The sequence below is a fragment of the Pleurodeles waltl genome, chromosome 1_2 (assembly GCF_031143425.1).
Source record: "Pleurodeles waltl isolate 20211129_DDA chromosome 1_2, aPleWal1.hap1.20221129, whole genome shotgun sequence".
Classification (NCBI taxonomy): Eukaryota; Metazoa; Chordata; class Amphibia; order Caudata; family Salamandridae; genus Pleurodeles; species Pleurodeles waltl.
In genome coordinates, this window is record NC_090437.1 from 702232302 (window position 1) to 702249113 (window position 16812).

General features: G+C 43.1%; 1 protein-coding gene across 2 annotated transcripts in view; it reads right to left on the bottom strand.

The window, feature by feature from the left end:
• Window positions 1-16812, bottom strand: part of FBXW7 (F-box and WD repeat domain containing 7) — a 547043-nt gene that overhangs the window by 333984 nt on the left and 196247 nt on the right. The window contains exon 1 of one of the 2 annotated variants that reach the window (XM_069242653.1): window positions 14060-14342. The exons of the other annotated variant lie outside the window; for it this stretch is intronic. Within the exon in view, the coding sequence (XP_069098754.1) occupies window positions 14060-14140 (81 nt within the window). The 5' untranslated portion in view covers window positions 14141-14342. Of the gene's footprint in view, window positions 1-14059; window positions 14343-16812 lie in introns of those variants that run through there. 2 annotated transcript variants of the gene reach the window in all.

The following is a 16812-nucleotide window of genomic DNA, read 5'->3' on the forward strand; positions in this document are numbered from 1 at the left end:
ACTGCTGCAGCAGAAAATGGCTTAGAAAAGCTGCCAAGATTAAGCCAACAACAGCCTCGGCAACTGAGGCTTCTAAAGTATAAGGTCCTGGTTGTAAAATCGCTGTCAAGAAATCAGTTTTAGGGGGTTATTACAACTTTGGAGGAGGTGTTAATCCGTCCTAAAAGTGACGGTAAAGTGACGGATATACCACCAGCCGTATTACGAGTTCCATAGGATATAATTGGACTTGTAATACGGCTGGTGGTATATCTGTCACTTTACCGTCACTTTTGGGACGAATTAACACCACCTCCAAAGTTGAAATAACCCCCTTAGTCTCAAAACTTCAGCTGCCCTCCAAACCACTACTTCTAATGCAGCACTTTCATCAAGCTGGGGCCCAACGGATCAATATAGGGTGGACTGGGCAGAGGTGTCAGATTTGAAAGTAAGTGTGTGTGTGTGTGTGTGTGTGTGTCAGATTTGAAAGTGTGTGTGTGTGTCAGATTTGAAAGTGTGTGTGTGTGTATTTTTTTTTGCAAGGTACGGGATTTGGTGGCTCATTCATTTCATGTAGGTGTTATTTTACCAAATTGTCACACCTTTGAATCCTGGCAAGTTCACTGAGCCTGTCACCCTCATGAGGTTGATCAAATGGTGACGACACTTAATTATTCAATGGCATTCAGTGAGCGTGCACTTTAAGGATGCCATGTTAACTGAAGTGTTCCACTGCTCTTTGATTTGGTGAAAGCTTTGTGAAGTTGGTAAGTTTTAAAAACAAACTTCTAGATATACCCCTCCATTACTACAGTCACTCCAACTAACAAACTCACATATCCGCGGCTCAAATTAACTCATAAGAATACTAAAACTGTACTCATATTTCCCTATACTAATCCACCACTAATTCTTTCTGGGTTCCAGAGTAGCATGCTACTTGCCGAAAAGCGCTTCAACGCCTCGTCAGGGGTAGTAGGCGCTATGTAAATACTATTACAATACAATAAGTCAACAGTGCTGTGGTGGCAGATGAATTGTTATAAGGATGCCAATACATGTTTCACAATTATCATCGCTTCATCGGGGAATAAACACCCATTATATTTGGAGGAATCTGCAGAAAATATCTATTGCATGCATTACATCTGTTTTTTAAAAAACATTTTTTATTGACACTTCATTGAAATACACAACAGTTCAAAATATAAAGATTCTGCCCCGTTTGTCCCATCACCAGTAAAATACCACAGATAGCCTCGCATGTTTCCATTTCGGATTTAACATAAACATGTACTTGACATTGTTTCCACCAATGTTGTGGTCCTGGTGTCCCATCTATACTCCCCGACCCTTAATTCCTCTTCTCCCTCCACAGCTGTCATGTATGGAGTCAATTTTTGGTGTTTTTGGGAACAACCACTAGCTTTATTTAATTGCATTTTGCACTGGCAGCACACCTTCAGCTCAGCCTTCCATCTAGCAATTCCTGGTGACGCCCTTCTCTTCCAGTGTTCTGCAATATCTTGCTTTTGTCACGTCTGCTTTTAAGTGGGATATTATACCCACTTCTCTACCATATAGTGGTTCTTTGAATATTCGATTTATCCCCATTGGGGCTACATCACCTTTTTAAGTGCAGTCTGCATATAACGCCAGAAGGTCAATATAGCAGCCTCACCTGCTGGACTGAATGCCTGTGAGGCAAGCATCCCAGGGGTAGGGAACTCTGGACTTATTAGATGGAACTGATCGAAGTTACTGCCCAGAACATGAGCGAGAAGGGCACACCCAAAGCCCCTCCACATAGAATAAGGAGGGGAAAAGATGAGATGCTAGTCATCTGAAAAGAGAACCATGTCGCAGTTTTTTTTATAAGAAAAATGTTACTTTTATGCCTCACACTCACAATGAACAATGGGAAACATAAAATTGGAAGAAAAATTAGTGCTACAAAAGATGCCTGAGCAAAACATCTATTGTTTCTTTTCCATGACGATTTCTATCTTGGGTCTTTCTAGGAGAAGAATAAAGGCTATTATAAGAGTGGACCTGCTGAATGTGGGATACTGGTTACGGAAGAAAGGAATATCATATTCCAGCACAGAAACCCTAGGCATGCCCTTGACTAAACTAGACCTTAATGGAAAAAATGACCTTAGCTTCTTTTAAAAGGGCATAAAGGAAATGGTTCCTACTGCCTTAATAAATTGCCTTGTGTCAACCTCACCCTGCTGCTCAACACACACTTAATGTTAAAAATAATATTGGTTTAAGTTAGGTCTGGTAGCTACATGGCCTAAACATGGAAATACTCTGCTAAGTTGTCGACTTACACTGTAGCCAAGTTGAAAGTGTGGTCTTTTCTGGAAAAGTTCAAAGTTGTCAAAAATGTGTCTTAGTATTGCGGCATTTCAATTCACCCCTGTAAGAAACTAGATTATTACTTGGAGTGGGGCACTATTCAACTCAAGGAAAAATCACAACCCTTGTCAGGGTGAACCTTTAAAGTCACTAAATTAACCCAAACTCAGTCTCTTGGTAGCTACAGAACACATCAGACAGTATTAACTTAGAGAAACGTGTAAAGTATGTATGGAGTCCAAAAACAGTATTTAAGATGAAATGCAACATTATAGAAATCCTAAACTAACTCAGAACAATAGAGTAAAATGTAACTGACAAAATGGCATTAAAATAAAAATATAGTAAGGGGAACTAGACATATTAATTTTTAAAGTTTTAAGAAAAAATAGTGTCAAGAAGCACGAATTGCAATGACAGTCAATGGTCTCAGTAGTCTTGGACCTGGGCACAATTTGACGCTGACTGCGATGGAGCACAGGTCGGATACACCAACCAGGTTTGTGCTGGTCAAAATCTTTCCCTTGCGACTTAGTCCTTTAAGATTTTTTACCACAGGAGTACAATTATAAATCTACCAGGACCTCCAGGAGGCATTTAGAGACCCACAAGGTGGCAGGCAGAGGCCAAACAGCAGGATCAAGTCCCAGTCCACTTGCCACAGTTCAACTGGCCAGTTGCGGGGAAAAGTCTCTTGTAGCTTGTTGTATCCCTGTAGTTTCAACAGGAGGACATTATTATAAAGCTTGGAGTCCACTTCTTTTTCCTGAGCAGAAGAGGGAAAGCAATTTATGTACTTCAAGGCTCTTCTGAGGTCCCAGACATTCTGTTGTCTACTGATCTTTCACAGGTCCAGGGGTTTTCTGACGTCGCTGTCTGGGGGTTCCACATTTATTCCTGACACGAGCTATTGGGTGGGAATGACCTCTGGGCATGGCCTAACTATTTGGTAAAAGTTTTCAGGGCCTACCCTAACAACTTTGCGCAATTTAAATATGGTGAAAGTCTTCAGCAATACTACATTTGGGCTCTGAAGGTGCGTGTGGGGAGTGTACTACAATATTCCTAATGTCCGCCCCATCCAACACAAAAATCCTAAAATCCAGTTTGGAGCAATCCCTGTACTCTCAATAAACCCAGAGACACAAGTCGGATAGAACAAAAGTAGGGTTTTACAGCAACCAGAAAGTGGATACACAAGAATTGCTAAGGCATCCTGTTTCCCTTTCTTTCGAGTGTGCCCAGTGTTAGTTGTAAACCCAGCAAACTTGTCCAGAAGGTTTTGACTTTCACACAGGATTTGACTCTAATATCAACAAGGATGCTCACAGTCAAACTCTGCATATTCTGTCACGATCAGAAGAGTCATCACTGCCTATTCAGGGAAGCCTACTGTTTGTTCCTAGGAGGCCCTTCACATCTTTTTCACATTTATTCAAATGTTAATTACTGGCTGGCAGAAGTGAGAGAGCAAATGCAAATTTAGCCTCCAGAAGTGTTAGGCACAGAAAGGTAATATTCTAAAAGTTACTTTTCATTCATATTTATTAAAAATCTGACTTCATCATGGAATTGGATCTTTAGTGATTGTTAAAAATAGTTGTTTAAACATTTTTCAAGTTAATTCCATTCAGGAGCTACAATATAAAGGATTTTTAATATGTACTCTGGTTCTCAACATAGGACAGCTATGCCTGCCAGACTGAAATAAAGCTTTTGGGTATTAGTCACTGAAAAGGAACCTTGACATTAAATTCCTATCTGTCCTATTTTTAAGTACCTTACACCCGGCCTTGAGGGAAACAAGGCATACAAAGGGGCATGGCTTAATAATTAAAAGGGAGGTTTTCAATTGTCAAAAGAGTTTATTTGTCAGACTGAATTGCAATTTTTACACTGCTACAGTAAGGCTACACTGGTAGGCTTTAGTGGATGCCACAAAAGAAGCTTCAGTCCACAAGTAACGTTTAACTTAAAGGCCCAGAGTCCACTTTGTACCGGATATTAGGGTCAATAGGGTCTTGTAGTTAAGTTAAATATATTAATTCAGAATATGCCAATTCAACCATGTTTAAAGGGTGAACAGACATTTACTACTGGTTAGCAGAGATAAATTGCACAGAGTTCTAAAACCGGCAACAATATAGGGTCCAGAAAAAGGTGAAAAATCCAGGATGATGATGCATAAAATGGCGAGTTTCCTACATTCACACAAAGTACCTCTCCTTAGGACACTTTTTAAAATGACTTTTTCAATATGTGGAGCGATGTAGGAAATAGCTATGGTCTGAGCTAATCCCATGCTCTTTGAATGACAATTAGACAGAAGGTTATTGTCATTAATACTAGCCAGCAAGTATTTTATTTAAAGCAGCCAATGTATCTTTTAAATGTGGGCACTGGCTATGGAATGCCTTTAAGTTTTTGGGTTATGGTTGATTTCAAACTTTACTGACAACTCCATAATAGAGACAAACAGCTCCACCATCAAGGTCCATCTGTGTAGTCTAAAGGATCCACTCACTAAACTCAAGTATTTTACATCTATATGCATTCCAAGAGTACTCTGGTTTGAGAAGTAGGGAGAGTGGGGAGTTTATTTATTTGACAGTTTTATACAGCGCAAACATGACCCTCAGGTATCGGAGTGCTGCACACAGCCTGTGCATACCTCTTCCATGATCCATATCACCAAACAATTGGTAACAGCATAAATACATGTAATATAGACGCCATACAACTTTAGATGAGACCTAAGGACAAATGTGTGCTAACAGCATCACACACCTATAGATTACTCTTTCACTGTCCAATTTCCAGGTGTCTTGTTAAGTGAAAACTCGGGAGTCCTACAGAACTGTGATCATCGTGGGCCAGATTTTTATGTAAGGAGTCTAATTAATAGGATCCTTTTGATCTCTGTTTTGAAGAAACAGATCAATGGATCAGACCTGATCTCAGCCGGGAGAGAGTTCCAGATCCTTGAGGCAGATCTGGTGAATGTTTTTGCATAAGGTTTCCTCTTTCTTTTTTTTGGGTGGTTCAAGCAGGAGGTAGTCAGATAGTCAGAGCTCCTTAGAAAGCAGCTGCCTCCTGTGATTGTATGGTTTTGTGTCAGGTACCCAGGTTCATCTTGGTGAAGAGGTTTGAGCGTTACGCACTCTATTTTCATCTGGAACCTGGTTTTAAAAGGAAGTCGGTTGACGGGCATGAGGGAGGGTGTGATGCAGTCAAGCTGACTTTTTCCTGTTACTAGTCTTGCCGAGGCATTGAGGGTCGCAGTTCGTGATTTAGGTAAGAGTCCATCTGCATATAACTAATGACTGCACTCCGGTCTTGAAGTCTGGCGGCTGGATGAAAGGTTTTACTTACTTAAGGAGGTTGATATGGAAATAAGGACTCCGTGTGACTGCTCTGATGTGTGCTTCAATGTGTAGGTTCATGCCCAAGGTTATCAAAGGGGATTTCACTGAATCAATGATGGCTTGCAATTGAGGGCATTTAAGTGGTTGAACAATTCCTGAATGGGAAGGAAGCTGTGGGTTGGGGAGAACAGCGGGAATTCTGTTTTTGGGAAGTTCAATTTGAGATCGTTTTTTGAGAACCAAGGTTGGACACTGTGGAGTTAGATGATATGGTCTGGAGGGAATCTTTAAGTAGGTTTGGATGTCATTGCATACATGTGGTATTCAGTGTTCGCTTGATTGAGGAATTGGATCATATAAAGGAGGGTGGGGGAGATGATGGATGCTTGAAGGACTCCAAGATTAACTGGTGACCAGTTAGATAGTGAGTCACCCAGTTTAATTCTTTGTAAGCGATCTTTCAGAAAAGAAGTAAACCATTTGAAGACATTACTGGATAGCCTCATTCTGCATTCTAGTAAACCTAAGAGGGTGCTGTGATTGACCGTGTCTAAGTTTGATAACAGATCAAAGCATAAGCAGGAGTTGTTCCGCTCCAGGATTTTGAGTGCATCATCTAAGATGTGTAGGATGGCTGCTTTAGTGTTGCTTATGGCCCAAAGCCTGACTGCCCAGCAATTTCAAGTGGTCAATGTGTTGCCAGAGTTAATTGCGTACAATTTCTTTGTCAGTTTCACTAGGAAATGGATGAAAATTATTTAAATAATTTGGAACAGCACCTGTTTTTTTTCCCAGAAGTAGAGTCCCTTGACCAACCTTCAGACATTCTGGGACACTGCCTTAGGTTAGGTATCAGTTCACAATCTTAGGCCAGAGGGGTAAGACGAGCTGATGGTGCTCTTTGATGAATGATGGGATAGAGTCATTGAAGTGCAAGGCCACGTTCACTGACACAATAGATTCCTGTATATCTTTGATACCTCCTTGAGTTGATGGGGATATTACGAAACTTCTAATCAGAAGGTGATGATGTCCTCCTTCAATGCTTTAAGTGAAAATAATTTCATAAAAATTAATGAAAATTACATTTATTTTACAGGCCTTCTGGGTAATACCTTCAGTCACTATTATCATACTGAGACTTTTAGCAACAGAGTCCTTGGATACAGAGTATGTGTTTTCCAATTACTATTAACCAGTGTGAGCTCTGGGTATGGTAGGGAAAACGGCCTATTGCAAGTCAGGCTGGAATCCTTTCACAGCTGCAGGTCCCAAGCCACCTCGTCCGACACACTGATGGTGACTGAAAGACACCCTCATTGTTGAGCCTTTCAAGATAAAAGTTTCTCTGCAAGCCTCACACGTGTCAGCACGCAAACGTCGCAAGAAAATCAGACAAGTCAGGGAGTTCAGAAAGCCTTAGAACTAGGCCTAGGCAAAAGTTAAGCATCAGAGAAATTTGCTTAATTTTGAGGATTACTCATTACACTTATCACATGAAATTCCCAAAATTACACCATTATTCTCCTTATGCACTATTTGTGGTAAAGATATCAAGTACGTGGCACCATTCACAGTAAGAATTTACTGGAAGCACACATCAATTGAATGTGGGCAGCTGTTTGTGGTGCTTTGTTTAAATGCCCCTTGTGCCAAATAAATGATGCATGGAAGCATTTTGCACTAAAGTACATCACAAATCAACAGATTTGAATTTCATATAACTACTTCTAATCTTGCCAAAATGTGGCATAATTACACAAAAGAAAATTATGTGAATTTCTAACATTCCTGCTTAGAACCATCTTAAATGCAACACAGGACTGAGACCAAATCACTGGATTCATATCCTGAGTGTCCCACACTCTCAGAGGGACGGAAAGAACTTCAACATCACCACGTCTAGAATGGCCCCTTGTCAAGGGAATCCTCTGTACTGGCTTAAAGTGAGTTTTTGCCTAATTGTGCAAGAACCCTAGGGAAGACAGGATCAAGATGGTTGGCTGCAGATGGTCCCCAATTGATTGTAACAAGGGCATTTCAACAGTCGACACTGAGGCACAAGAATATGTGTAACCTGTGAGGGTGTGTCACAAAAACTGCCATCACCACCTTTGAAAACACCCTGATGGCTCAAATGAGGCGGAAGGGCAGGATGGTGAACTAAAAGTATTGTTTGCCTACCTTAAAGTACTGGACCCGGCTGTGGAACTACTGGCTACATACATAAAAGCATATGTCATGTAGGTCCGAGGACACCATCCAATTCCCAGGGCACAGGGTGGAGAGGACCTGGCCCAGAGTCAGCAACTTGTGTTTGTCCTTTCAAAGGAAAGTGTTCAAGAACCATAAATTCAAAATCAGTCTGAGCTCGGCACCTATTTTGACACCAAAAGTATAAAGAGTCACACCAGTTGTCCCTAATTTTTAGGGGAAATTCCCTATTGCCCCTTTGTCCAGCAATGGCTTAACCCTTTGATAAGGATGGAGACATGTTCTGGCAAAGATCTGAATGGATACAGGAGGAACTGTTTGTGGGTGAGAGGGGTGTTGTCAGGGTTTGTTGTATAGAAAAGGAAAAGCATAAGCATGGCTAACAACCTGCATGGCCGATTGTTCCAAGGTGCCAGGTGGGGAGATAAAAAGGTGTATTATCTCCCCACCCCCTACTGGCCGCGGAAGACTCCCAAAAGAGAAATCTGATCCACTTTCGAGCTGCCAGGGAAGTAGATAAAAAGGACTGACCATGTTGATGGTGGCCACATCCTCTGCTGCCACCAAATCCCTGGGGTCGCAAAAGGGCAGCTCAGCCTGCTGTACGAGCTAAGATGGTTGCTTCTGCAAGTAAGCCAGGTCACCAGGATTAACTCTCGAAAATTCGGAATTGTTACTGAAAATGATGGGCCAGAGAGTGCAAGTCCAACAATTGTGCTATGGTGTGTCTTTAAATCTCTTCTAAGCTGAATCCACCCTGCCTGCAAATAGATTGAGGCAAAAACCTCAACCTTCCACTGAGCTGTGTATTAGCAAACCTTATTCAATCTTTAAAGGTGCTCAAGGCAGTGTAGTGTGGTCACCTTCCAGAATTTTGGAAACACAACTGCCACGTCTTACTCCAACAACAAACCTTGGAACACGTCTGTTATTTCCCACTCCGACGGTAACTGGACCTGACTGCCCAGAGCCCTGTTTGGCAGGAGCCCAAACTGGACCGACACCCCTGCTTCTAAATGTTCAACACCACCGCCGTCAGTATTGTAATCCTGGAATATCAGTGGACTTCGGCAAGAACTGCATTGTCCTGACATTCTCACTTTAACCAGCAATGACTTTCTGGCACTGCAGGAAACATGGGCGGTACAAAGCCTACCTATAACTGGCTTTATATAGTTCTGGAAGCCGGAGCTTAGAGACCACAAATTTGGCAGACCAAAGGGAGGCTCATCTATATACATTTCCTGCAACCTGCAAAGCAAATCTGAGCGGATTCCTTTTCAAGAGACTTGGATCTTGGGAAGCAAAATTTCCATCTGGAGATCCTTGTGCCGCTTACTGATACTCAATGCATATATCATCCCAAGTACAATGTCCAAGCGGGCATGTCTTAACCGTTTGATATCAACTTAAGGCGATCTGGTCAGAGATTATCCCCAAGCTGATTGCCTGATCACAGGGGACTTTAACATCAACCTTTTTCAAGGGATTCCTGAGGACCCTGAAGGACCAATTACAGGGCCTCTACCGTGGGTGACGCCCTGATTTTGCATCTTACCAGTGTTGGTTCTATAGTACTGAATGGCAGTTTGAGAGGACCAACCCCCCCCCCCGAACTGGAAAAGAACAAATGGCATATTGCAGTCCTACTTAGACTTCACTATTTGCAATGCCGAAATGGTCTCACAGATAGTAAACTACTGCATTACTCCCCGCACAGAGAGCGACCACTACCCTCAGACTATCACCGTCGCTTTTAACTCTGCCAATCATGCTCCGGCTAGGGCAACGCACAGAGGAGTCTGTTCAGATAACTTAAGGCAGCTAAAGTGGAACCCAACTCTGTCCAGCACCATAATGGAAGAGTGTGAACAACTTTCTGTACAGACCAAGCTAATGTTTGAGTCTGCGATAGACGACTGGTCGAACTTCTGTGCCCAACTGCTTGCCAAATTCCAAAAGCCGACTCGTCAACACACTTATTTAAAACAAGTCCCATGTCAAAGGAGACTCAAGCCTTAAAGAAAGTTTGTAATAAAGCCCTGTGAGAAGTCCGGAAGAATCGTGAACTTGCTAAATTAAATGCTGCATACAAAACAGCACAACAAGCTTACAGATGTGCCTGCCATGCAGAGAAAAAAAAAAAACGACTACAGCATTTCAGGTTCCAGGTTTTGTGCGCAAGGAAGCAGTCTATTTAAAAAAAAAAGTCTGGCCTTTGGTGAACAAACAACTGAATGGTAATCGTGGTTTAGACAGTGCAAACATCTCAGAGCCAGAATGGGACTCATATCTTACAATTAACAGCCATTTTTACACAATTAAGAAAAAGAGCTTCCTTCCTGCCTCAATGCACCAGGCCTACAGGAAACACCTGTGGATGATTTATCTCCACTTTGTGGTTCTATGTCCTCTCTCACCTTCTGTACTCATGCTGTGCCAAATAGGTTGGCCCAGGTCATATTAAAAGCAAAATCTGATAGAGCTCCAGGGCCTAAAGGCCTGCCACAAGCCCTGTTTAAAATGAATCCCCACTTCTGGGCAAACCGGCTAATCAATCTTTTCACCATTGCCTGCAGGGCTCAGTCATTTCTGACTCATGGCACAGAGCCGTAATTTATCCTATATATAAAAGTGGTTCTCGGTCCAGTCCTAGTAATTATAGGCTGGTCGCACTATTGACAACAATGCTAAGTACTTTGCAAGACTCGTTTTGGATGACCTTAGAGTGAGTGGAGCTGAATGGGCTTGTCCATAAAAACCAAACAGGTTTCACTGCGGAATCTAGCATCCTCATCAATCTTCTAGCCTTGTGAATTCTGTCCAACAAGGTAAAGTCCTAATTTCAACTGCTACATTGCTGTTTTGTGGACTTCAAAGCGGCATTTGATAGTGTGCCTAGAAGGATGCTCTGGGCTAAACTGAAAAATGGGGTATTCCTGCCAATCTTTTTGATTCAATATTCCAACTGCATGCCAACACCTGAGTCTGAGTCAAGTTGGAGGATGGCTAGCAGTTATCCGGGAAGATTCCAATATCGGGAGGTGTTAAACAGGGCTGTGTGTTAGCCCCCCTACTTTTCAACAAAGTCACGACAAGGATTTACAAACGTGTCTTGTGGCTCCCGAGATCCATGGCCCAGATCAGACTGGAACTCAGTCTTTTTGACCATCAAGCTGTGTGTGCCAGCGCTTTTATAAATTTGTGTTACAAGCTGTGCAAAGCCAGAGCTGGTTCTCTGGAGGCTCTCCTATGGAATGAAATTCAGACCAGTGGGCCTGCCGGGTCACACTGTTTGTTCTTAAATGATTGCTTGGAATTACTGTCTGCAAAGGGCCTGGAGGACCTAAACCTGAGCAAACTGACATTTAAAAGGAGTATCAAAAAACATATCTGCCTCTGGTCCTTCCCTGCAGACAGAGCAATTCTAGCCAAACACACACACGCTTGGGCAGTTATCAACTCATATCAGCTGGCTTCTCCCCCTGCATACCTAGCCTGCACATATTCCATCCAATAAGCTTTATGTGTGCATACTTCAGCTGATATTCTTGAATGATTGCTAAAAAAGAAATTCTTATAAATGGTGGGTCTGCGAAGCTGTATTGCAGTTCTAGGATAGTTTTTCGTTATGTTCAAAAAAGTAGCAAATATTTTTTTTTCAGACAATTTCTTCATTATTATGAACTGCAACTTTTCCCAAACACTACTCCAAGCAACCCCACAGTCCTGTTGCAAAATCCTACATGTATAAAATAAAAATTGCGGCTTAAAATTCACAGTGCTGCGAAAACACAAGGCTGTGAGAGAAGATACTACAGACTATAGAAGATATTAACACTATCGTAATTTATCACCTGACCTAAAGTTTCATTTGATTTGGAACTCCACTCAAAGGCACCAGTTTGTGGTCACTTGTGTTTCCACTTAAAATGTTTTGAAATACAACACCTGCCCCTACTGTTTGTTTCCTCTGGATGGGTGGGCAAAGCTGCCTTGAGGTTGCTGGAAGAAACTGAGGAAGTGTTACCGTACAGTAAAATGCAACACTTGGTCTCAGCTTTTTCAGAATTCACTTGGGGGTAGTCCCACGCCCAGATTCATAGGATGGAAAGAATCAGGCCTCACTCACTCACTTCAATGTGTAACAGTATGAACATGTTTGCCAGGACTGCTACTGAATCAGAGGGACCATGATTTTACTTTTAAAAAAATCATGTAAAGCATTATATAAAAACAAACTGAGGAGGAAATAGGTTTCTAGAATAGATGCTTCGTACACAACTAAACACAAAACCCTGACACTCTAGTAAAACAGTTTCACAAATTAAGTTGCATTGAGTTGATAGCTTGCTTGGGCGACCGGATTCAAAGTCTCAAGCAAAAGTGGTTCCAATTTAAGCATGCAAGCTTTGTTCATAACATATGTCGCATAAGGAATGCACCCACAAATAAAATGTCTGGCATCTGTGGAGCTGGAATATGTTTCACAAGTACAACACTGACATAAATATGAAAAGGTGTCTTCTAGTACAAGATACGCTTTCACTTTAAATATCGAGCAACTCTAACTGCAATCACAACTTCCATTAGTCTTCGACTATTCCCAGCAAGTGGTTGTCAGCACAGCCAGTAAATCACCCGACCCTATTCCAAAATCAATTACTGCAGTACATCTCCATTGCTACAAACCAGATGCCAAACGAATATTGGATAACTCGCTGCAAGGTCAACAATTTGCTACTGCTTAGGAACTTTTAACGTGGCTCCAAAGGGCACTGCAATGCATCGGTCTGTAGCTGAAAAGAAACAAGTTACCTTCGGCTGGCTTGGGCACTCGATGGACTGACTCTGCAACCGGTCCGATGTGTAGCTGCAGGACAGCACGTCGGAGCAGCAGGTCGCACGGCCCAGCCTCTTCATTAAGGAAGAAATGATGCTGCCGCCACAGCCGCACATTGACTTGACAATCAGAGGTGGTTTTTCGGACGGAAATTGCAACTGGTGCTATGCCAGGTGCAGTTAGACTGCTCCGGCTGCCTCATTCCGCAGCTCGCCCGGCTGGACCGAAGAGTGGAAAAGAAGGGAAAGCAAACAGCAACCCACATCTCACCAGCAAGCACATTCTCAGAACTGAAATAAGGGAGTCGCCTGGACAAAACATTAAAAGACAAGATGCTTTAGGGCTTCCAGTCACCCTCTTGGCATTGACCGCAGAAAAGACAAGAGGAAATGACACTGAAGGAACTAACATCCCCAGAACAGCACTTCCTTTGGGCTCGACTTCTCTCCTCCATCACTTCAGCTCCATTTCCCTACTTCAGTAGCTCAGCACATTCAACCTGCTCCCACCCACTGGCAGTGCCCTCGGTTCCGGCAGCCAACGCGAATGAGCCACACCTCTCTCCTCGCCGTCCCCATGAACCCTGTGCTCAGGAACCGCTCGATACCTGGAAAGGAAGTGCTACTTGCTGCTGCAGCGCTGCTCGGGGCGCGAGAGCGGCTCGCTGTGCGTATTTATTTCACCTGCCAATCAGAGGTGCTGACCTTTCATGACTCGAGAGCTTAGGGGAAGCTGCTAATTAAAAAGGGTACTGCACTAACCTCGCCACCCATTTGTCACAAGCGTTCGAAAAGAACAATGTGCATCAATTACCCTTCTTATAGTGATGCATGCAGACTGAGGTCTGCATATGAATGTACACAAAATGCATGCATCGAATGTTCATTAGTAAGGAGCAAGAGTCCAGCATTTCTACGCAGAATGGCTTAGTCGATGTCAGGCTGCACAATAACTTGCAAGGAGTAAGCAAAAACAAGTGCAATTACTCTTCTATCTCGGAAATGTTTCAAAATGTATAGATGTGACCCCTAAATAAAATTTAAAATTAGAGATGCTGAGCGGACTATATCCTTCGAAGTGCCTCTGCAGTGCCATGTGTGGCTCCTTTGGAAATCAATGCACCAGCGGATTTCAGGATAATTGCAGATGAAATAATTGCCTCGTGCCAGACCGTTCCTTGGGATACCAGCACTCGACTGCCTTGACGGCATACTCAGAGCAAGGTGTAAAAATAGCATGCAACACAATAACAGCTCTGAGCCCGAACAGATTTTTTTTTTCTACAGCTCACCTTGGTTCTGCGCCGATTCCCCTCTTTTGCGCCAAGGTCGCTAACTGCGCCGTGACCGTAGCGCTCCTTTCTTATTGCCATTACCCGGCCCTCAGCTCTCAGGGCGGACTGCACAAGTGCGTGAACCAATACCCAAACAACCCTCGCGGACGCAGGATTCAGCGGCACAGAAGCAGAACGCAGTAACCTTCTACGCGCCTGCTGGAGGGGCCGTCTGCTGCTCAGAATGTTAAACCCGGCTGCAGCTGGAACGGAGCTCGCGGACTCTGCCGTTCCGCGAGCCGCCCCCGGGCCCGAACGTTCTGAGGGAAGGTGAAATACCCCCGTTCTGCGCGGAGCGCGCCAACTTCTTCCAGGAAGCTGCACGGGCCTCCCAGCTCACAAGCACCATTTGGGGGAGCGCCCAGGCGTGTGCCGCGGAGGGGAGGCTGACTGCCTCTGCAGCATCAGGATTATCACCTGCACAACCTACCACACAATGGAAGCTCTCATGCTTTTGAAGAGTCCAACAAGTTGAAAATGACTCTTCACACAGCCCGCCGCTGAAGTGCTGTGTACACGTGTTCAACTCTGCCAGTACATAAAATACTGGACTATGCAGAAGCGTGAGTTTTTTAAATGCCTAAAAAAACTGCAACTCCTGCTTTTCCGGGAACGGGGAAAAGAATACCAGCGCTATTCATTATTTATGGCTTGTTTTCCTAGCATCAGCTGCTACAATGCGCTATCGATTTTGAGACTCTATTCAGAAGTGGCTATTGACAGGGGCAGTTAAAAACAGGGGCGCTCCATATAGTTATGAAATGCAAAAATGTTAACCACACTTTACACATTAACAACGCTTTTTTTTTTTTACAATAAATCCGTGCCGGTATTAAGAAGGCAGAGCGGGAGATCTCAGCGAGGGGGTTTGAATGTAGGTTGTTTTCGATCATCAACGCATCTGCATATCTGTCATTGTAGCTAAGAACACATGACAAACTAAGCATGGCTAGGAGGTATGAGCACACATGTTTACAAACACTTGTGGGACAGCATAAGGTATTAGCAGTGATAACAAGGAGCTCCCCAAGATAAGGACACTGAGCCGGAATTAAGCCTTTTGTAAAAATATATAATTTGTTAATAATTAAAGATGGTAGCTGTCAATGTTTTTATTCTGTCTCCAGGTGCCAAGTAACATCAGATAGACAACACGTGCAAACAAAAGTTCAAGTTGTCTAAAATGTCAGTCTGGCTCCAGAGGTGGAAAGCTCCACCTAATTAACAACTACTGAGAACAAATTTTATGTTAGGTATGCTCCCACTCTAAATTCCTTTCCACTGCCCAGTTGATCCCAAAGACCAGCTGTGGAGGGGTAAAGGGGTCTCAGGGGAGCCCAGTACCACATGGCTTCAAACTCCTTCACCCTACCTGTGTTAAAAAAATAGCATTGCAAAGCCAACAGTTCTGTCCTTCTAGACCTACTGGCTATGTCAATACTTTTTGCTGATGCTGTGCAGCACCAGCAAAAAGAAAACAAGCATTTGCAATGCAATGGGTCTCGCGTTTGCTCGAGTTAGAGCTGTTAGCTTTGTAAATTTCTAACTGGACTTTTCTTGCCACATAAATTGAAAATGAAAAGTAAAACAGGTGACATAAGCAAATCGATTCAAAGCACCAAGGCCGCCTTGAGCGTAAAGGAGAGACACAAAAGGAAAAATAAGTTTGCTTGCAATCAAACGTATCAGCAAACGTGCAATTATCCATGTATCAGGGTCAATGGCCAAGGCGGTAACAAAACTGAACAAAGGAGGGAGAAAGCATTTACCAATGATGATAAAGAATTTTTGAAAGGCAAGCCCATGAATGAGTGATAGTGATGGGCGTTGTTAAAAGCCCACGGACAGATTACAACAGGCCAGAGTGCTTGCACACTCAACCTAAAAAAGGTGTAAGGACATCGCTGCATCATTCTGTAGGTGCACACAACCATTATGACGCATGTGCATGCCTACAAAACTTTCATGGAGTGCTTAACAACAAAGATAAAAAGTAGTTCCCTAAATGTAAATAGTGAAAAGCCACAAGTTGGTCAATCACAGGTTAAGCTCCAGGGGAGCACAAGACAACAAGCCATTGAATAAAAGTAAGTAAATGAGACACCGAGCCAAGCAATGGCAAACAATTGGTGGGCTTACAACCCACTGGAAGTATTTGGCATGGTCCATAACAGGCTTTTGCCTACAGACAGCTAAAAGCTGTCTAAGCAGCCGAGACCTAACAACAAACATGCTATCCTACCAAGATAGTCGTCTGCCCCATGTCCCTCCAGCTCAAATATTTACAAAATAACAACTGGCATACTGTCAATCCCCTTCTCCCTCAACAGTCCATGGCAATACCTTTTCTTCTTTTCTCGCAAAAACACAAAATATTAGCTGACGTCTTGCCACCATGAGCCATCATCGTTTATATAAGCCCAAGTTTAAAAAAAAGAGTATGAAAGATGGGAAATGCCACGCATGCCCTTCACCCCATTCTGAGAGCTCCTCCTAGACCTGTGGCAGACAACTTTTTAAACGTCTGTGACAAAGGTGTGCTACTATGGGCTGTAAGACAAGCAGCTGCGTGGCCTTTGAGTGTGCGCACATCATGATATTCCTGCATTACACACCCATGGTGCAACACCGCCAGGCTTCAATGATGGGAGTTAAACACAAACTCAGAGACCTAGGCCTTAAATACTGTTTCCTTTTTCCAGTTAAATTAA